Source organism: Rhea americana, unplaced genomic scaffold, assembly GCF_003343005.1.
Source record: "Rhea americana isolate MKP2758 unplaced genomic scaffold, rheAme1 scaffold_51, whole genome shotgun sequence".
In the NCBI taxonomy this organism is placed as follows: Eukaryota; Metazoa; Chordata; class Aves; order Rheiformes; family Rheidae; genus Rhea; species Rhea americana.
This window is the reverse complement of record NW_028186657.1, coordinates 5,173,310-5,194,589: the sequence shown is the minus strand read 5'-3', so window position 1 is coordinate 5,194,589 and position 21,280 is coordinate 5,173,310. Positions and strand designations below refer to the sequence as shown.

Here is a 21,280-nt window from a genome sequence, read left to right as displayed (position 1 = left end):
CTTATTGGGATGAAGCATGGGAATGGAAGTCAGAAAACAGAATGGAAATTGGGAGCTTTTTAGGCTAATTTGGAAGCCATTCATTTCATATTTGCAACATTTTGCTTATGAAAAAGCACTGCATGTAAATAAGCACTGGTGCATGCACATAGAGAAAATTTGGCAGTATACGCTGTACAGGTTTGTACAGTGACCTTTTGCCTGCAGGAATTTTTTATGGTTCTTCAGAAGCTACCTGCCACATTTTTTCACTTGAAACAATGATATATAGCGTTTATTTAACATGTATAAACCTCTTGTGATTCTTGGTGATGATGAAGCATTCTTCCCAGCTTAGAACATGGTTTATCTCAGTAAATACTGTCAAGATTACCATCCTGACAACAGACCTGGGATCTTATTTCAGAATMAGAATGGATAAGCCAAATACAAACACATGCACACRTATATATGCAGGATTACCATTTGAGGGGAGAATTAGGACTGCGGTTACTGAGCTGAGCACAGCCTCTGCTGTGTGCAGGCACTTCAGCCATCATGAAGACCGCAGGCACGTTGATGTTGTTTGCTCTAGCCCTTTGCTGCTTCCCAGGTGAGTAACTTTACTGCCTAGCGCCTACTGCTCTGTGTTTAAGTTCTGACTGTCTTTAAAACCACAAAAACATCCTCAGACTGGAAAGAGTTTCATTCTACAAGGACTTATTTACTCCTAGAAAGATAGTGTTGAAAAGACTTGACATCAGAGACTATCACTTATGGGGTAATATTTTAGCAACAGAACTGAGTGGGTAAAAACAACTGTGGGAACAGTTCTAGGATCAACGCTAGTTTATGCATAATGAAAGAAGTGACATGTATGTGGTACAACCAGGAGATTCAGACACCCAGGATCTGAAATGTTGCAGAAACACTAATTAGTCTACAAGAAAAGTTCAGTTCCTTTCAGTAACCATCACAAATGAGAGATGTGATTTGAGAGCCAGCACAGTTGTAGAAGCTTTATAGATCTTACACTTCAAAAAATACTTCCATTATTCAAGCGCTACTATAGAAATGCATATAAGAAGCTGTCCCAAGACACTTAACAGCTGTATGGCCCTGTTTTTCTCACTAACGCGTTTATCTTTGAGTACGTGTCCTGCTTCATCTTCTGAGACATAGAAAAAGTTTTTATTTTATTTTCCTTCATTTTATGGACCTCTTTTCATCTTGGCTGTAACCTTCATGATGTACACTGCAGAATCAATGTTGTAACATATAATATAGCACAAAATTATGCATAGCATTATCTTTATCTAAAAAGGCATTTGTTAACAATGAATTAAAAGTGGTGTATTCAGGACACATTCACAGATTTTAACTGGTCCAGTATCCATGAGCTGCATTTGTGTCTCAGTTTCTACTGTTTTCCTACATTTCTACTGTTTCCCCCCCCCCCTTTTTTTTTTCAGATACTACTGCTGTGAAGGTGGAGGTAAGGGACAGTTCTTTATAGTTATTCTCCATCATTTATTTCCTGAAAGCCATTTCTATAGAAATCATTGTTAATCGCACTGTGATTGAGCATTTGAAGATCCTGAGTCCTCCAGCTGTTTGAGCAATATTTGCCACACATATTATGGGGTGAAATTTTCATTTCCATTTGATAGTTTCAACAAGTAGTGCAGGATTCAGGGAGTGCCCAAACTATTGTCACAGTTACTGCAGTAACATTTTTGATGTTCACGCATGCTCTACATTACTAGAGGCTTTAAGGGTGCACTAGCAACACATCACTGTTCCCCTTCCCTATACCTTGGCCCTTTCTAGACATATGCTACTGGCCAGTACCAGAGGAAGCCCAGGTGGATCTCTGGTCTCTGCTAACATCACCTATCAGTTGTTGAGAGATCTTTGGTGAACATAATGTTGCCTCTATCTACAGGACTACTGCAGTGACTATGTCATACCCAGGACTTTCTGCACTCTGGAATACATCCCACATTGCGGGTCTGACGGCATAACATATGGCAATAAATGTTTGTTCTGCAATGCATTTCAGTATGTATGAAAATAAATCTTTTCACTAACTAAACAGCTAACTAATTTAGCTTTAACTAATCTGTCTTTCCCTGGGAGATGTGAAGTTCTCTTATTTTGTGTTTACCTGTTTACTTACCCTTCAGTAAGGGCTGCTGATTTTTATGGGAAGATTTTGCCAGGAATTCCTTTCTTTGAGGTAGAAGGAGGTAAGAGTAGCAGAGTTAAGTAATTTACTGAAGAACTCTCTTCCGGCACACGAAGCCTATTTCCTACAGACTAGTTGTTTTTCCTTTAAAATAAGTCTTTATCTTAGCTTTGAATGTTATCAACAAAAGATGGCTGTAATACCTTTCGGAAGTTTTATGTTTTGGTTAAGCTCCTCTATGATATATACTTCACTGGAGGGACAGACAAACATTAAAAGCCCAGATGTTCTTTCTCTGAGATATCTATTTCCTCCTCCCCAGGAGAAGTCAGCGTACTCTTGCCTTGCTGTATCTTCGACAGTGTTAACTCCCTGAAGGGCTTCAGCTCCGAAACAGGAATCCTCCCTTGCAAAGTTTCCCATGGCAGACGCTGCTCAAAGACCTCGTCCTGAACCTTGAAAGCTTCTGATGAATCCTGAAATCTCTGCTATGTAAAAAACAGCATTCATATCTTATGTTAATAGCTTAGGAGAAAACAGCACAAAACATACTATCATGTGATTATATCACAGCAATAATCCTTGGGTGCAGGTATTAATAGTGAATTAAGGAAGAAAGTATATATTGTTCTGATTTACAAAGAAATCAACTCCACCTACAAAGGCAATGGGCATGATCTTAAGAGTGTCTTAGTTCCTCCAGATTTCTGAAATAAAACCAGCAGTAGGAATGTAACCTGGTGTAATGTTCCTATTGATTTGTTTCACTAAGAGTATCCTGGACAGATGTTGTCCACTTAACCAAGGAGGAATCGTCCACCTCACTAGCTGCTACTGCTAAACACCTGCTGCCTCACYGCTTTATTATTATTTGCATATTATGCATACTCCGGCAGCCTGTAGAGGCCCCAAGCAAACCTGAACATACACATAATTAGAGACAAACCCAATCCACAGATTTTTACAGCTGGGAGTGTTTCGTGGCTGCCCTACAGAAAGCAGCTGAAACACAGACTGGCTCTCAGGCACTGGGAGCTGTTAACCCTCATTTCAGCTTCCCGGCTTAGCCACGTTTTCTCACGTGGACAAGAGAAATGGGTCGATTAATTTCACAGCTGAATCTTTTCCCCTTGAAAGCCAGGTAGAGAGCACACATTTCAGTGAAGAAAACCCCTTTTGCAATCTGCTCTGCCTCCCAAAGTAAGAGGACAGCATTTTTCTCTGCACAGGCAGATACCTGGCTGCCCACATGCATGTTTGCAATGTGCATCCGTGCAGGATACCGCAGAAAAGCAGTGGGCAGAGTCAGATCTAATAGATGAGATGTTTGGAAGAGTGCTAGCAATAGTTTCCACAGCCCTTTCTCACACCTCGCCCACCACTTGGCTGCTGCTTGTAGGTAATTGCATCGACTGTCGCTTGTAGAGGATCCTCTGAGATTCTTCGGCCTCTGGAAATCTCGTCTGATGAAAAGAAGGGCTCAGAGTCATAGTGTTAATTTATTATTCATTAACAGCTAGTGAAGTGCTGGCAGTGCAGCATGTTGTGCATGTAGCAATCTCCCAGTCAAATAGTTAATGATTTTAAGTGACGATATGTCACTTTACAGAGATGGGAGAGAGTAGCTCTCTAAAGAGAGACAATTTATTTCCAAAAGACATGACTGTGTATAACCATTTAGTGCCAAGTCCCTTTCCAGAGCTGGAATGTCCCTCCTGTGAGTAGGAGGTCTGCGTGCTGGAAGGCATTTCAGCGACACATACAATTTCTTAGGGCCAAGACAAAGTGAGGCTCTGGGATGCAGTGCTGGGGATGTGCAGCTCATGGGCTCCCTGCTCATTCTTGTCCCCTCTGCTGCACGAGGGAMATAGGAGGACACCAGCCCCATCACATATTTTCTTTCTTAGGGAGGACAGAGGGGACAAGGAGGGCCCCAGAGGACCTGTGCTACCTTGGAGAACAAGTGGAGCTCCCAGTCACCCGCAAGATCCCAGCAATTCTCGGAGTCCAGCTTCCAAGGGCTGTTTCTGCTGAACAGGAAAATTTGTGAGGCAATTCAGGAGAAACTGTGAGTAGAAATGAATGGGGCTGAATCTGCCTCCCTGGCGCAGAGCTGGGTTACCCAGCGGTACTCAGAAGTAACGGGGAGCAAAGCAGAGGGCTCACCATGACTCTTCTGGGTCAGGTGGCCRGCTCTTTGGGTCGGAGAGGAAGAGAATATTCTTTCAGGAGCACCCTGTTGGATTTTTTTCTTCTTGTTGCTGCTCAATAAAATCCTGCCACAACAATACAAAATCTTCTCACTAATCTAACTCTCCCTCCAGGAAATCCAAGGCAGGAAATATTGCCTGCCTGCCGAGGCATTTTATGGTACAATTCTTTAAGCAGTACCTCAGCACCTTATGTCATTATCTGTTGTTTATAAATTTAGGAAATGTCACTCAATTAGCCCACAAATTGATTAGCACATTACATATGGTTATTTTGCTCTGCTCTACTTTATATCAAAGCTTCTTCTTTTTTTTTAATATATCGTTCTACTTGTTGCTGGCCAAAACGTACCTCAGGCCAGCCTAGATCTCTCTGTTAATATAGTTTCTCTCTGAGACTTCGTTCAGGATAAACTGTTTGTCACTACATTCTTCCTCAATGCAGAGAAAAATAAAAAGAGGTTTTTAAAGGAAAATTACTCRGAGACGTCATTTCTGGGGGATGGTCATGGCAGAGCTATTGCAGTCAGGCAGAGCTGAGACTCACTGTGGGATGTGGATGTGTGGGGCTACATCCTGAGCATTTTGCTGTAAGTATTTGGCTCCCAGACAGCCAAATTATTCCAGACACCCTTGCCTGTGGTATCATCTATGGTTAAATGACAGGAGATATGAAGGCAGCAATCAGGTAGCTGAACTGCGAGGAGAACTATTACATGGATACAGCTCAGAGCAGAGGTTTTACTTGCTCTAAATTGAACTGATGTTCTTACAGAAAATCTAGTTCTGCCCCCATGTGCATAGGTCTGGTAACAGCAATCTGCTTTAAATGATCTTGCAGTGGGTCACATGCATCACTGATCAGTGGAAAAGAAATGCATTTTGTACTTCTCTGTGCTGTAGCATAGTGTATAGGAGTACAGTACCATTTTATTCTTGATAAGTATGTTTGTTGTGTGACAGTATTATATAACAGCAAGGGCAGTGGTATTGCTGCYGGAATGAAAATGTGCTGTTTCAAATCCTTGAACAGTATAATTATTCTCCGCAGCCAAATGAAGCCTGTGACAAGTTTTAAACCAAAGCAAGAAAAACGACTGAGGAATTTCTTAGACTGTGGCAGATTACAGATTTGCCTGAGACAGGGAATCTCAAGATCAGAGGAAAAGGTTCCCAGGAAAACATCACTGTTATGGGAAGAAATAATTCTGGATTAGATACTGTTAGAATTTCCAGAATTATGGGAAATATACCCTWATACAAGAGGATACATCATGTGGCTACCAGTTTTTATCCTATTTATGTGGCCATAACCTTCTTGATAGAAAAAGTTTGCCTTCTAAAAACTTAAAATAGCAAGAAGAATTTTTATTAAACTGTTTTATGGATCCAAGCTAAAAACAATCCTATACTCAAACTCACTTTACTGAATGCACCATCATGAGATTCCTGAGTATTACAGCAAGCTTTGGCAAGTGAGTTCATTTCCTCCTTCCCATTCCCAACGTGTATACAACTTCCCAAAACTCACCCTTCCAAATGTGTTAGTTAATTCTKACCTTTCCCAAGGCCTGTGTTCTCTCTTGCCCAGTAATAATTACTCGTGTCTTGCTCCCTTGTTTACTCCAGCTCCTGGTGCCACTGCACATCACACCTAGCCTAACAGCTTTGCCCAGACTGCTTGCATTTATCTTCCATCCTTTCCCCACGGCAAGACCTCTCTGTAGCAAGACCCTTTCCTTGTTTCTCTTGTTCTCCCTCCCGCCCTACGAAATGGCACTAATTGCCAATAGAAGAGAGGAAGGTGCTGCTTTTGGAGTAGTTCTGGCAGGCTACCCAGACCCTCAGAGACAGCAAGTGGATGAGAGGGGGATTTCAGSAAGCAGAGCTAATTAACTGAAGGTCTGATGTTGGCCAAAAATGAGAATGATGTCATTCCCTACCAGATATCTTCTTATTCACAGAAGAATCTGAGAGACCAACATGATTTCAGTCTGGGAGGAGAGGAAAACAGAGAGGTAGCACAATTTCTGATAAATGGAGACCCCTAATCCAGCAGTGGATATGCAGAAATTGGATCGTAGGGCTGAAAAGGCAACACACTACATTCTGGGAGCCTCGCTCACCTCCTCAGTGCCAGCAAGCACCAACTCCACTGATGGCTGGTACAAGTTCTGAGGAAACCTTGTTGTCAGGCTTAAGCATTCTTGCCGCTGGAGAACAATCAATATTAATGCTTCTGTGATTATTTCTTCCCTTCCAAATATGCTTATGATCAGTTAAGGAATCTGACAGTCATGTCACTCAAGATGCTAAGAATACAACAAAAACAGCTTTGGAAGGAACCCTTTAACTCCTGATATTTGCGAACAAGATCCAAAGAACATTCATTACTCATTTATTTTTCAGATAAAAAAGCTTTCATTGACATGAACAGGCCAAATCTTGCAAGCTCTATTTTGTGACTACAGTTACACTTTCAGCTATAATTTTATGGTTTATCTGCCCATGCCAAGACTTGAACATCTCCCAGGATAATAAAAAAAAAAACACTTCTGATTTTCTATTTAAAAATCAGGCTGCCTCTAAACCACACATACAGCTCATGCTGCTTCCAAAACACAAACATGTTGTTCTGTCCCTCACTTTCTTCCTTGACTACCTTAGTACAAAGACATTTCATTTTATGCAATATCCCTTATTTGTTTTTCCATATACTTGGCACAGAATTGAACCATTTAATAGAGGCTAACACATTATTCTTCACTTGTCTTCTCTAAAAAATGGCTTTTAACTGACACTCTAAGTTTAATGACAAGCAATAGAGGGGGAACAGGTGGGAACCTAAGGACTTGCCTTCTGCCTGCAGCTGTTGCAAATTTTYCATCAATGTCTTAGGTATTAAGAATCCTATTTCACCTACACAAGGGAAGTTTATCTCAATCCAAATTTAAGGCTAGTTATTCTTTTCCTTTCTTAATCAGATCCATCCCCACTGCCAGCAGCTAGATAACTCCTCTTCCTACATGGAAAGATCCTTTAAACTTCTGAAGTTTTAGGTAATGCTTTCCTGTCGTGATGGCTGATTCCTTCCCATTGATGAGAAATTCAGAGTATCAGAAAAACAAAGAGAGTGTGAAGAGATCCACGGTGCCCTCGGCACCTTTAAAATAAACGGACTAAAATCTACATAACCCTATGTTCTATGTCTACAAAAGCTTAGGGTGTCCCATGCTGCTGTCCAATCACTCTGCTGTACCTTGCAAATCTCCTGGTGCCCAAACACTGTCTAGTGTATATAGTATGTTCTACACAAGTTTGAATGCTTTCACCAAATTGGTGCTTTTGATTTACCAGCTTCCATATGGAATTTCACCAGATCTATTCTTGGTACAATGTTCTTCCTGCATGAACAGTACAAACTGCTCATAGTACAGCAGAGTGCCTTAGTTAACAAGATGGGCGTAGCTCACGTTTTTATTCAATTCTTCTGGGCATTTCTCTGACAAAGAAGCATTCTTTAGGGCTCAGCTCAATAATCAATACAATTCTGTAGGTTTACAGAGCAAATAATTACTCTATGAAATGACTTTACAAGCAAGATCAAGGAGATATATATAGACAGTCAACACACAGCCCTGCCAGGCTGAAGGCTGAGAAACATCTCTGCTGAATGCAGCAGCAACAGGTTTGCAAGTAACAGACTGTCCAGCCGTCTCCACTATGGAGATAACAAGAATTGTTGCCCTTCTTGGGCTAGTGTTTCTCAGCTGTCTTTCTGGTAAGTTGTTTCTGTTGTAGCCTGTGCTAATTTCTCTAGACCTCTTGAACATTTGCCTATCGAAAGATGGGATTATATACGCAACCTAAAAAAAAGAGGTCAGCTTTCTGGAGAAGAGATGGCGATGATTTCTCTTTTGATGTAATCCATCCCTGTGCAAATACTATAGGTCTACTGACACACCTGTTTGATTTACACTTACAAGATTTAATGGGGATAACAGTGCTGAAAGAGGAGAAAAGTTCATATCTTACTTTTAACGAGTCAGGATTTGTGCTTCCACAAACAATTGAAATATTTTATCTTACGATACTACTTTTGGTTTACTCAGACTAGAAGAAACTTTTGGGAAAACAATCACTTTTCAGAAGTTAGAAAGTGAATTCAGTGACTGATAGGAAATTGATGACTCCAAAGGAATTTTAACCAAGGACATTGTAAATTTTTTGTATTTTATAATCTCTGTTTTTTTTTTTTATTGTAGATGTTGTTACTGGTGGTCAACAGGTAAGCAGTAGATCTTCTTTATAATTTATTCTTGATTTCTAAGTCCAGATAAAAAATTCATAATCACACTGTGTCCCAGAGAAGTCTTGAGAGAGAGACAGGAAGAAAGACAAAAAGTGAGAGAAAAATGAAGGAAGAAAAGTTCCCCTAAGAATTATACTACCTCCTTTTCCAAAAATAAGAAAATACCTGTCAGTGAAAGATATTTGACCACGCTGATGATAAAAGATGGCAATTAATAATGTAGAGTGGGATTCTGCACAGCACAGAGAGACAGCAGAGAACCTATACATTTTTTAAATAAACACCTATTTCCCTGTCTGATTCCCTAAGGAATAACTATTTTTTATTGGTAATGAATGTCTACAGTACTGTATACCTTAACAGTCAAAATGAGCCTATGCATTCTGTAATATTTTGCTCCCTTTCTTCACCATGCAGGAACATTAGAGGAAAAAATGATCAACAGTAGTATCCCTATATGAGAAAAACTTGATTAACGCTACACACCTTTTTCCCTACCAGACAAATTATACTTTCTGTCCTTTTTAATAGGCCTCCTGCAGCACATACTTACTGTCTCCAGGTGAAGATCTTGCCTGTCCCAGGACCATTGAACCTGTCTGTGGGACTGATGGTGTGACTTATCCCAATGAGTGCTTACTCTGTAGAGAAATCTGGTGAGTATGAGACCTCTCAATTACCTAAAATAACAGTTCAAGTAGCAGACAACAAAAGCCTTTTATACTGTGACTAATCACAGCGTGATCTAGAAGACTTTTCAGAAGTTTCTGTCTTCCCTAGGGATCTTTTCAGTGATAAAACTCCTAAGTTTGATTAATTACTGGGGCTTTGCAAGTGTAGAGACTCAATGAGTGAGATGACTGTATGCTATCAACAGATTTATGATTCCTTTCCGTCTCTTTATCCCTCCAGGCAGTGCAAAAACGTTGACAAAAAGCATGATGGAAGATGTGTAAAGGTATGGTCTGAAATCTGTTCCACTCTTTCTTGTGCCGCACTTAGCAGTGATGTAAAATGATGGCAGCAAGCTAGAAAAGAAGAGCTCTTCTTCTTCATGAAAAATACAGTTTCAAATTGTCCAAAAAGGAATCAAAATGAAGACTTTAAGATTTGCAAGAATTGATCTTTTTGACTTTTGATTTCAATTATGTTTCAGCTTTATCAAAACACTTCCCTTTAGGCTTAGGAAAAAAAATTGTTGAAATGTAAAAGTTCCCAGAGGAAACTGGGTTTTGACTAAACCATCATTTTGTTATGGAAAAAATACTCTATCAGAACGCTTATCATAACGCTTGTTTATCAATATGTAGTGCTACCATGGAGTGGAGAAGTATCTGCTTTTAGAATAGCGAGATTATGTAAAGAAGCACTCTGGGCTGTGCAATTTAACATAATACTACAATTTTCATCTCAGTATTCTCACAGTAAGTAATGTTTGCAGAAATACTTGGGCAAATGTAAACTCCATTTTCAGAAGTTGTGTAGACATTTCACAATGAAAGTTCCTGTCCCATCACTGCCATGTAACTGGCATTTAGGCCAAGACCCTGCACAGAGGAGTTCATGGTGAAAAACCCCTAGCTGACACTGACTGACCAATTTCAGGACAGGAAAATATACAGATATTCCAGGACTGGGCTGCCCTCAGAAGCAGAATTTMTCCTAATCCTGCTGCTTCTGTTGTAATGCACCGGTGCTGGAAACTCATGTCTCCATAGTACTCAATATGTTTACTGCTACCTTGAGGAGAAGGGAGAATGTCTCTTGCACCATGCTCCATTACACAGGACTGATGTAATGGAGGACAGAGATTAAAACTGTTGTTCTGTGACTGCTTCAGATCAACTGTGCTGGCCACCTGAGAGCAGCTAATGGTGAGAATGGTGTCTGCACCCTGGAGTACAACCCAGTCTGTGCAACCAATGGGATTACCTATGGCAACCAGTGTGAATTTTGCACTGCAGTGGCGTAAGTGAATAGGGTGGGTCACTGAAGGGATTTTTGGATCAGCAGATGCTTGGTTTGGTATTTAGAGTATAATGAGGTAGCTTAAATCCTGACATGGCTGCCCTATGCTCATTCTTTCTCAACTCTCTTTCTTTCCAAAGGAATGGAGCTGACATAGACCTATACAGACTTGGAGAGTGTTCGCAGGTAAAGCTCAGAAATCTGCACTACTATCTATTGTTGTAATACATTACACAGCATAAATTAAATGAATCATAACTGAATAATAGGAACACTTGCATTGTCCTAGCACTAAACTCATGGAATATGGCCTGAAAACAGGATACGAGGAAAATAGTAGAAGTATGTCAGGGTTAAAGGATATGGAACCAAACCTGGGGCAGTCCCCATGTGCAAGACTCCTGACCTGGAAACACGGCATTTGGCTGCTTCTGACACCCTCCTTCACTTGGAAAAGTGGCTTAGCAGGAAATGCTGTCTCATCCTTCCTGCAGAAGAGCAGGGAGATCATTTATTACCAGAAATACTCATGAATGGTAGCTACAATTCCTTGGGTGTGGAGTACTTTCTACTGCGTGGCTTGCAGTAATCCACTTTCTGTAAACCTGTCTTTTCTAGACTGCACAACTAGAGTAGAGCAGCCAGTGAGAGGGCCAGTCTGGAAACACTGAAATGGCCATTTCACTATTTTAGTATTTCTGAGTTTTTTTTGGTCCCATCTTCTACACTACTTGGAATCTGACTTCAGGCTCCTCCAAGCAAGCATGTTCTAGCTTCTGAGTTTACAGAGTTGCTAGAATAGAACCCTACCCTTAAAAAGTGGTTTTAGTCTTTGCTATATCACAAATATTAAATAAATATAAAGCACTCATGTAGGGAAATGCTGGGCACAAAAGGTTTAAAATGTATTATTTCTCCACTACCTGTAGGTTGATTGCAGTGACTACCTCCATGCCAAAGGCATGTGTGCCTTTGAGTATGAGCCTGTTTGTGGCTCTGATGGCAAAACGTATGGAAACAAATGCCAGTTCTGTTATTCCGCTCAGTAAGTATGGAGTTCATCACTTGGTCATAAAACTACTGCTGCATTAGAAGAGCAGAAATGCACATGCAAGAACAGCAGACAGTAATGGAAATCCCAAAGCTCCCTTTGAGGCCCCTAGGTAAATCCATCCCTGCTGCATGTTCCAGTCCTGACACACTCTTCTGTGATTCCCTCGGCACTATAGATCTTTAGTGCAAGTGATTTTCATTTCTCTTCTGCTTCCCTTGCAACTGAAGCCAGATTCCCATTTGCAGTCTTGCCACCTCCCTCCCTGAAAGAGTAATTTAAGCTCTATCTTTAGGAGGAGGTGCCCAGAATTACTGGGTTTGTCCAGATCTCTTTAACATAAAAGAATATACAACCTGGGGAATCAGGAAAGAGGTCAAATATTAAGTGGAGTACTCTATAACTTGGACAGCATGGGGGTATCAACTTATTTCAGTAAATAGCAACTGCACCACTGGGACTATCAAGCTGAATTCCATGTTTATAATTTTGGTCTCCCTCTTTCTCTTCAGACAGAGTAACAAGCCTCTTTTCCTCAAACATCTTGGGGAATGCTGAGCACTGGAGTAGTAGTCTTCATACTCATTTTTCCCTTGCAAAGTCTGCAATCAAACATGCTCTTCCTTGCTGTGGAAGACTGCTGTGTGTTGGTCTCTGCTCTGTCTAATCAATAAATTAAATTCAGCTGCTCCCTTTGCCATGAACAGGATTTTTTTTTTTTTTTTTTTTTCAGGGTGGGGGTAATGTTCTCTAGGGTTTTAGGAGCTCATCTGTCAGGCAGAAGTTGTGAAATAAACCACAGTAAAGAACAAAGTGTAACGCCCATCACACAACAGTCTGAGCCCTGACAGGAGTATGTCACTCCATACCAAACTACCATCTATCAAAAGAGAAAACAAACTTGTTCAAAATACTGCCACTTTGTGTTTCTAGTAGTGTGTAAATGTGTGCTGGCACACATCTCATCCTAAATGCACAAGTCTTGGCTTTGTAGTTGTAGCAGCACTGAGTCTTAGAGGAACTGACACTTTTAGGAGCCCTGGTAGCATAGGGCAAATGACCCTGGAAATGGCCACGGTGAGCTCTACTTGGTCGCACTTGGACAAGAGACAGGTCTTGCAGTGTGTTATAAAAAGGAGGCTTATGGCGAGGAGAAGAAACTGCCTCATAAGGAAGAAAATTAGGAACTTCTGCTTGCTTGAAGGGTGTGTTTCCTGGAGGCTGTGTTGATCAGCAGAAAATTGGAGCAAGCTGGGCATTGATGTAATGAGCCCTAATGAATACCAGATGAGAAATTAGTCCAGGTTCAGACTTTCAGTTTTTCRGAGAAAAGATCTGAAAAGTTTGATTTGGAGTATTTGAGGCACAGGTAGGACAGGGAATCTAAGGAAAAAGTCTTGGGTTTTCCAGCCCTAGCAAATAAAGGCTAGAAGATGCACTAGTAGCTAATATATGGAGATAATATCTTTGTGGGAGCGTAAAGAGTGTGGATGCGCAATGATACACACGAATGTTGATGACAATGCGCTGTCTTTTTGCATGAGTCAGGTACTGAGTATGCAAACAATAGAGGTGAAAAGTCCCAGGTGACACAGCACACATACTCCCTTCCTCTTCTTTTCTCCACCTCCCATTCTCTTGTTATGTAGCAAGGCAGTCAGTTGTTAAGGCTGATAGTGGGGGTAAAATCTGTGACTTCCAAGCTTTATCTTTAGGTCTTGTTTCCTGAAGTAGGCCATTCTTTAGCCTAGCAATTTCACTCGTCCTCCTACCAGAAACTGCCCTTTCTGTACTCCCCATAGCAGTACTCCCTTCTAGCAAAAGAGATGAAACTTCTTATTTTCATTTTTTTTTTTGGGGGGGGGGGTAGTCCTGGCAATATGAATCACTTGATGGCTTTATGCCTGGTGGAAAGGAAAGCCAAACTGGAGAGCTGTAAGTGTTCACTGTTAACCTGCCAGTAGGGAAAAAAATAATGAGCAGACTAAGTAGCTAGTGGAAGTGAACAGAGGCCTCTCGGTGAAGGACGTGGCTTTATTGTAATTTCTCATTGGCCAAGAGGATAACTGAGTTGTCAGAAACTAGCTGAGAGATGGCCATAGCAGGCAATTTCTTTCAACAGCAAGATCCTAAGGTAAGTCTCCATACCTTAGGAGAATTGTGATGGCAGTTTCTGCCCGAAGAAACATGATATTTTACTTAGGAACTCAAAAGATTTTGGAAAAGCTCAAATAAGCTGTTCATATACAGGGAAAGGGAGGGTAAACAGCAAGCACGGGGTACATGGTTGTAGCCTAGATGCCTTGGAAGCCTCCAAACTCAAATGCTTTAAAGAAAAGGTCTGTATCATCTAAGACTAGCGATCTGCCCATCACAGCGTTAATGTTTGCCTGTATACCAGTGAGGCTCTGCCCAACTACACCCATTAGACTGGAAATCAAGTTCCAGATACCTTTCTTTCATCCCAGATTTCCAGGCAAGTCAGAGATGCAGAAGAATTTCCTCACCTACACTAGTAAGTGGCCTGTTTCAGATGTTATAAAGAAGTGGGAAAAGGGGTAATGGAGGTAATCACCTGTTTGGCAATTTAGTCTCTTCTTCTCCTCAGGCTGCAAGGAATTGGTCCCCATGGCACATTTTCTAAAGCTTTATCCAGAAAGACATGCTGCACCAAATAACACATTTGGGTAGACAGAGAACTGAAGTATTAATGCTGTGGTCATAAGCAGTGACGTGTGAAACTAGAAAAGGCAAACAAGTCATTCTGTGAGCGGCAGAACTAAGCATGATTTTGAATGGATCTGCAGCTGACTGRCTTGATAACTAAATTATACCAAAGGCTGCATAGTGAGCTCACCCTTATTAGACATCAGAGAATTCACCCGTCTGTCACGGCTTCTCTGCTATGTGGATTTTATGTCCAGTAAGCTGGAAACTCTAATGCTTTCCCAGATGTATGGCATGCAAAACATTGCTCTTCTGCAGAAATTCTTTTCCTTGCTGGCTGAGGGTATCAGTAGAGTCTTTTCTCTGTCCAGTTGTCTATTGTTACCAAATGTACAAAACTTGATCTTTTCTTTCACTCCATTGTCAAATTTGGTAGTAATTAGTTGCAGATGCAAAATTTACTGGGAGAACTGATAAACAGACATATATGCAGAGTGCTCATAAATGTTTTGTTTCATTAGGAAAGCGTACTAAAAATTTTACATGATTCTTCTTATCTGAGCAGATATTTTGCAAACAATGCAGCTGAACACAAACCTTTGCAAAGTATCAGCTGGAAATAGAGCTCAGGTCTCATGATTCTCCATCAGATTCCCCTAGTTGCCACTTACTGTGGGAGTGGAGCCCTAACATATGTTTGTGMATATGAAGAACTGGAAAACATTGACAGCTATAGTTTAAATAGTTCAAGGAGGAGAGTCAGCAGTCCTATCCAGGACTCCACACACAGCCACGAGAATATGTCACACCAGTGTGTTTCTCCACCCAAACCCAACAAATTTAGAACCATCTTCAAAAATAGACAGGGAACAACGTATAATTGGTTTCGCAGACAACACATTCTCACGCTGTGATTTATTTCATAATGTCTAGTGAGTGTCATCACGCTGCACTCAAAGCCTCAGAGCTGGTATTCAGCAAAGGCCCAGAGAATGAAAATTACCAGCTTCCCTGATGAATCACTGCTTTGAAAATTCACCCGTGTGAGAATCTTGTGACTATTTAGAAAAAAAGTATTACACACCTGAGTCTATCACTCATATAATTAGCCCTTCTTTCTAGGTTTGATGTGGATAGGACAGCATTCCTAAAGCACCATAAACGTGGACAGGACCAATAATGACTTCAGAAATGAAGTGGAGAAGTTCTCACAATTAAGGCAAGGAATGAGGACAGCTACTGATGGGCACATAAATACACGGAGAGGCGGGTCTGTGAGCGCATTGTGGGCTCTGTTGCTGAGACACCACCTCCAGAATAGACCACTTGACTTGGACTAAAAAGCTAACTGCAGTATGAAGGCAACAGGTGTCTTAGTGCTTCTCAGCTTGCTGTTACTGTCTTTCTTCACGGGTAAGTCTTGTCTTTTCTGTAGCCTAGAAGGAAATTGTCCTGACAATAGTAGACTTCAGGCAGCCTTGATCTATGGATGATAGGTTTGAAGATAAAGCTGAGCAAGTGGAAAATATCTGCTTTATTTGCTCACTTGGACGACATATTTCCAACCCTTGTGCACTTTCACCGTGACTAACACAGAGAAGGTGTCTCTGGGTGACAAAAGGATCAAATTCTAAGTGGCTATTTCAAAAAAATGTAYCAAAGCAGAATGTAATTATTAATTTTGGTATGAATGCTAGCTGGAGAGATTTGCTGAATCAGTTAAAGACGAAACTTGCACCTAAGTGGCATCCGTTCTTGTTTTGATTGTAAGCATCTTGGTATTTGGTGGTTTTTTTAGAGATGTGGAAACATGTAATTAGATGAAAGTTTCAGCTTTCATTTATGTTGCAGAGAAAAGCTTGACAATTAAATTCAAATGTCCTCAAGGGCAAATTCAAAGGATTCAGCATTTATTTATCTTGAGATTTTCACATCTCTTTGACAATTTGGGTAAGCTGATTGATGATTTTTGAACATATAGGTCACATCAGTATCAATTGCGTATGTCCAGCTGACCCAGCTCCAGAAGGTTTGTGGCAACAGTTATTGAACAATATGCAGACCAAGAATTATTTATACTTGCTTTTGTGTGAATAATTTGAATAAAGAATTCACTTGAGAAAATTGCAAGCTGGGCATGGAGAGAAGAGGTGAATTACTTTGTACACATTATTCATTGTGAAATATTCATCTATGTCTAATTGAGTCTTAATTGGGGTTGGGTTCCATCAGAGTGCTGAAGCTTCCTTCCAAAGCCGGGGAGAATGCTCTGTGATCTCATGTAAAATAAATAAATGTCAAGATATATCATCACAAAGTCTTGTGTAGCTGCATGTAATATTTATATATAATGAGCTATTTTGTAAATAATATGCCAAGAGCCATAACAGTGACTTTACAATTGATACCACCTAGTCTGATCAGAGGATATGATAAATATACCAGTGGCAGGGATAAAACGTGGAAATGCATTAGAACTGGCAGAAGAGGTAGGGTGGTTGATGGATAATGGTATAGCTGATTGTTTGCTGGGTGGGATTTCCAGCCTGCATAGTGAGGGGGCCTGGGTGTAGCATAAAGTCTTCTCACCTCCTGCCTCAGGTTCCCTCTGCTCAGATTCACCTGGTGAAACACTGGCAGTGACCCCACTTCTCTGAGCAAGTACGACACCAGTTTCCAGCATTCAGCAYGCTACTGTAACCCTCCCCAGCTAGATACGCAACCTCACATGCAAACTGCTGCTGCCTCATTGCCGTATGAGATGCTGGGCACTTGAGTGTCCTGCATATAGAGAGCACTGGTGGCCCACATCCTGGAGATCTGCGTTCAGTCCTCCCTTAGGTGTCAGGATCCCCCTTAAAGACATCACAGGGTCACCTGGTCCCACAGGTATGACTCAACCTACACATCTGACTTTGCAGTTTCACTTCTTTGCAGTGAAGAAATACAAAGGGGCTATAACTGACTATCCAGACTCCGCGGTTACAGAGAGTATTTCRCTCTCTTACCGACTGGCACTGTCTGTTTTGCTCCGAATCACAGTGTGACAACTCTCCGTATCTCGCCCTAGATGAAGAGCCTCCCAGACTCTCTCTTCTGGGAGAGTCTCTGAGCCACGCCGCATTTATGATGGCTRTAAAACTGACCACAGGGCTTCCTTCTGCAGCGCCACAGCATGCCCCTGTCAATAATACCAGACGTTTTCACTATTTAGAGGTGCAGGAGACTCAAAGCCCCCAAAATGAATATAAAGAATTAAAATCGTTGTTAAAATCCAATTCTGATTTGGCAGCTTACTTCCATTGGAGTGGCTGCTTTCCAAGGAGATTGGTTTATGTATCTGAGGTGCAGTTAGCAGCTGAGTGACTGATTATATGTTATTTTAATAGCATTTTTCAAAAAGCAAAATACTGAAAAGCAATTTGGATAATGTATTTCCTGCCCCCTCCTCCACTGCACAGGATGACAGAGTAGGGGAAACCTAGGGTATGTATTACTGTGTTTTGGGAAAAGATTTCTGACTTTAGTACAGCTTCTCTCAGAAAATAATGCTGAMATGCATACAATCTCTGTGTTTTTATTCCAGATGTAGCAGGTCAAGACATTGAAGAGGTTAGTGCAGCTGTTTCTGCTTACTGAATCTGCATTTTCTCCTGATTCTAGACAAATGGTTTTGTAACCCAGATGYTGGTGCATGGTAAACACTTTTTAATGTCTGGTGGGACCAGGACCAGGTGGGACTTTCCAAGATGTTCCAACCTCTTTGGGTGTTCACCATTGTATGGAAGACATAATGTACGTCCACACTAGCAAGAAGACCAGGGAAATAGACAGCTAGTTTAGCAAATGCCTCCCAGGATTAGGAGCAGAGTGTTTGCACAGTGTTATATTCATATGCTTAGCCTTGTAACACTGCTTTTGTCCACTTTGCTCCACTGTCCAGTCTTCTCAAGAAACAAATGGGATATTGAGAGTATTTTATTCCCCGCAGACCAAGTTCATTACTGGGAACTTGTCCAGAGACAAAACACCTGTATATTTCATGGATACCACTTTTAATCCCCTACAGACTATTTTTTTTTTCTCCTGCTAGGAAGGTAGAAAGCTCAGCAATCACRAACCTGAGTGTACTGTTTCACAATGCACATAATGCCATTTAGGAGTGAGCTAGCTTGGGGCCAAGTGCCTGAAAGAGCCTCAATGCTGACTCTTTTCCTACATGCCTGGGCTAATCCACTTTTGTTTTTAGAARATGAGGATTTCTCCCAGGTTACCACAGTTTCCCTCCTCAGACACAGGACTGAAATTCCCATGAAACACCAGTTCTGCTCACTTCTGACAGGCCTTTTTCTTTCAGAAAATAGGCAGTTTCATCACTGTTRCTTTAAGTCCTCTTGACAGAAAGAGAATTATATTAGTAACCTTGTTTCCCACTAGGGATGTGAAACTTTAAAAAGGAGGAGTACAGGAGTCCTAAAAGCTTGGGTTTTTTTATTCCTTTTGCAGATTTGTAGAGAGTTTATGAACAGAAGTGTGTACTGTACGAGGGAGTCCAATCCTCACTGTGGCACRGATGGTGTAACGTATGGAAACCGGTGTGTCTTCTGCAAGGCAGTTCTGTAAGTAAAAGCCAAGGGAATTGAAACAATAGATATAGTTGGCCCAGGCTTCATGTATTCAATGATGTTCTCCATGGAGGGGAGGCCCAGCATCCAGGCTGCTCTTCTTGTATGGACTGGTCCCCGATTCCTGCCAAATTTATTATTTCCTCCTTGGAACAGAGCTGCATGAAYGTAAGCAAATTTTAATTCATTTCTGGGCTCGTTACTATTTTGGTTACCATGCAGAGAGAAAGCATAGGGCCTGGGAGCCAATTACAATCTGCCTAAACCTTCTGTGGGGACTAAATTAATCCACGGCATATCCCACTCTATGCCAGAGGCTGAAATTCCCACTATCCAAACCTCTGGGTACTGAGAGGTGTCTGGAGGAATGCAGGAGCTGAGCCACACCAAGTTGTTGCTGAAAAGTCTGAACGGGCTTTGTGGAACAAGACATAGCATCAGGGAAAGATCCAGAGTTTACCCTTTTCTGGAGTTCTGTTTCCTCATCTCCTTCTTTAAAGGAGATGTAATTAGAACTAGCACTTCTGGATCAAATATACTTGCAAAACATCGACTTCTCCTTAGCAGCCATTTACATTTTGGTGCCTACTGAAGACTGTCACCTTACAGGAAAGTCTTGAGAAAAGAAAAGAAAGGCTGTAAGGCTCCAGTGTTTGCTAGCTTCAGTCAGGCAAATGGTCCTCTTCTGATGGATCAATTCCTTATTCCCCACTGMCGCATCTGTGTTGTCTGTCATATACTACTCTGCCTGAGTTTGTCTTGCTCCTTTTATAGGAGGAGTGGAGGAAAAATAAGATTGAAGCATCTGGGGAAATGCTGAGTCCTCACTGTCACTGAGCACTAAAAGCTGATCAACCTTCTGCAACGGTTGCAGACACCTGTGTGCAGACATGAGAGAAGCTTGCCCTCACCTCCGACGTCTCTGCTCAATCAAATGAACCTCAGCACAATTCTTTGGTTGGTTTCCTATTGCTATACTGTTTTATTACATCACCTTTTCCACAGAAAGCAAGGTGCTGCCTGTGCAACAATTTCAATGGTTTCCCATGGAGTTGTGTCTTCTCCTATGCAGTAGCCCTAGCTCTTCCACGCAGTCCTACCTGAAAAATTGGTGCATGTCTACCAGCCAGCCAAGTAGTACCTGGGCTCCTGCTGCAACCTTTCCCATCCCGCAGGGTGGGGGAAAGTGTCCTTTACGCAGCTTCCATAAACATGTCTCTCCCTCTCCCGGAGGTTACTGTGGGAGGGTGACAGGACAGCTAGTGAACAGCGTGACTGCAGATGTCTCATCTCTTTTGGAAACCAGAGACAAACAATCTGAAGACTAGAGAATATTGCTCCATTTAAGCCTGTAACAAGAAGGTGGCAAGTTGAGGCTGGCTCTAGACAGAGGCAGGGAGGCTTTTCTTCCTAAAGCARCTTTTTCTTCTTTGGTCTAAGGAAATGCTTTGTCTTGAAAACTGTGGCTCTCAACAGCATTAGTTTCCTGTTGCAAAGTGACTTCTCATGCTAATAAATACTGTTTAGAAGAGCACCAGATTGTATGAAGTGTCAATAATTTTAAAAATTCCCTAGAGAAGAGCTGTGGGCTTCCTCTCCCTTTCTCTAGGATAAACACTTCCTGAATTACCCATAGACTTTGATTTTCTAGGAACAAGTGTTTTTATTTATTTACAGATTTTAATGCACGTGGACTTTATTCCTTTCTTTACTCTCCACAGTACTGCTCTCTCTCTTCTTGATGCTGGTTGGTTGGAAAATCCTTCTTTGTGTGAACATGAGAAAATAAACTCCATAGTTTCTCCCCATTCGTTGTGCAAAATTCACACAGGGAAATGCATGCGGCATATCCTTGTTAAAGCACTGGCAGCAGATCAATGGACGACTAGTTTCTTAATGTTAAACACTTAACTTTCAAAGGGAGCTTTAGATAATATCATGAGCCTCGGGAGTCAACATATTTTGCAAGCACCTAAATGCTGAGCATCTAAACTTCTGGACCTCGTTTGGACAGAGCTTGAGCATTTGCCTATCATACTACAACATTTGCTTTGAACTAAATTGAGGTACAATGTCTAAACAGAGAGGCCTTAGCAGTGCACTCATCRCACCCAATGCTGGCTTCTCTTACGACAACTCACGTTTGCAATGACAATTCTGGCAAGTCCTTTGTCACTTTGTGAGCATCCTAAGCYGTGTTCAGGAGGCATCCAGCCAGCAAGTCAGACAGCCCAGGCGAAACACAACGGAGGCTGCTTCCAAAGTTCGATCAGATCAGCT

The 21,280-nt window shown here is 41.4% G+C and overlaps 3 protein-coding genes across 5 annotated transcripts; all 3 read left to right on the top strand.

Annotated features, from left to right (window-relative positions):
- The first annotated feature begins 476 nt into the window (after positions 1–476).
- On the top strand, positions 477–2,903 carry LOC146588526 (ovomucoid-like). 2 transcript variants are annotated; one of them, XM_085317972.1, is made up of 4 exons: positions 477–592; positions 1,452–1,474; positions 1,925–2,040; positions 2,530–2,903. In XM_085317972.1, exons 1-4 carry the CDS (start codon positions 538–540, stop codon positions 2,618–2,620), a joined length of 285 nt encoding a protein of 94 aa, XP_085174098.1. In that variant the 5' UTR covers positions 477–537; the 3' UTR covers positions 2,621–2,903. The 2 variants fall into 2 exon arrangements, with proteins under 2 accessions (XP_085174098.1, XP_085174099.1); XM_085317973.1 differs by having other exon boundaries at positions 2,490–2,623.
- A 5,197-nt stretch (positions 2,904–8,100) lies between these two features.
- On the top strand, positions 8,101–12,266 carry LOC146588525 (ovomucoid-like). The gene is made up of 8 exons (XM_085317825.1): positions 8,101–8,158; positions 8,643–8,665; positions 9,221–9,345; positions 9,602–9,647; positions 10,530–10,657; positions 10,798–10,843; positions 11,587–11,702; positions 12,221–12,266. The coding sequence occupies exons 1-8, from the start codon at positions 8,101–8,103 to the stop codon at positions 12,264–12,266; spliced, it is 588 nt and encodes a 195-aa protein (XP_085173951.1).
- A 3,464-nt stretch (positions 12,267–15,730) lies between these two features.
- On the top strand, positions 15,731–19,845 carry LOC146588524 (serine protease inhibitor Kazal-type 6-like). 2 transcript variants are annotated; one of them, XM_085317854.1, is made up of 4 exons: positions 15,731–15,788; positions 17,962–17,987; positions 18,882–18,994; positions 19,775–19,845. In XM_085317854.1, exons 1-4 carry the CDS (start codon positions 15,731–15,733, stop codon positions 19,818–19,820), a joined length of 243 nt encoding a protein of 80 aa, XP_085173980.1. In that variant the 3' UTR covers positions 19,821–19,845. The 2 variants fall into 2 exon arrangements, with proteins under 2 accessions (XP_085173980.1, XP_085173979.1); XM_085317853.1 differs by having other exon boundaries at positions 17,956–17,987.
- The last annotated feature ends 1,435 nt before the right edge of the window (positions 19,846–21,280 follow it).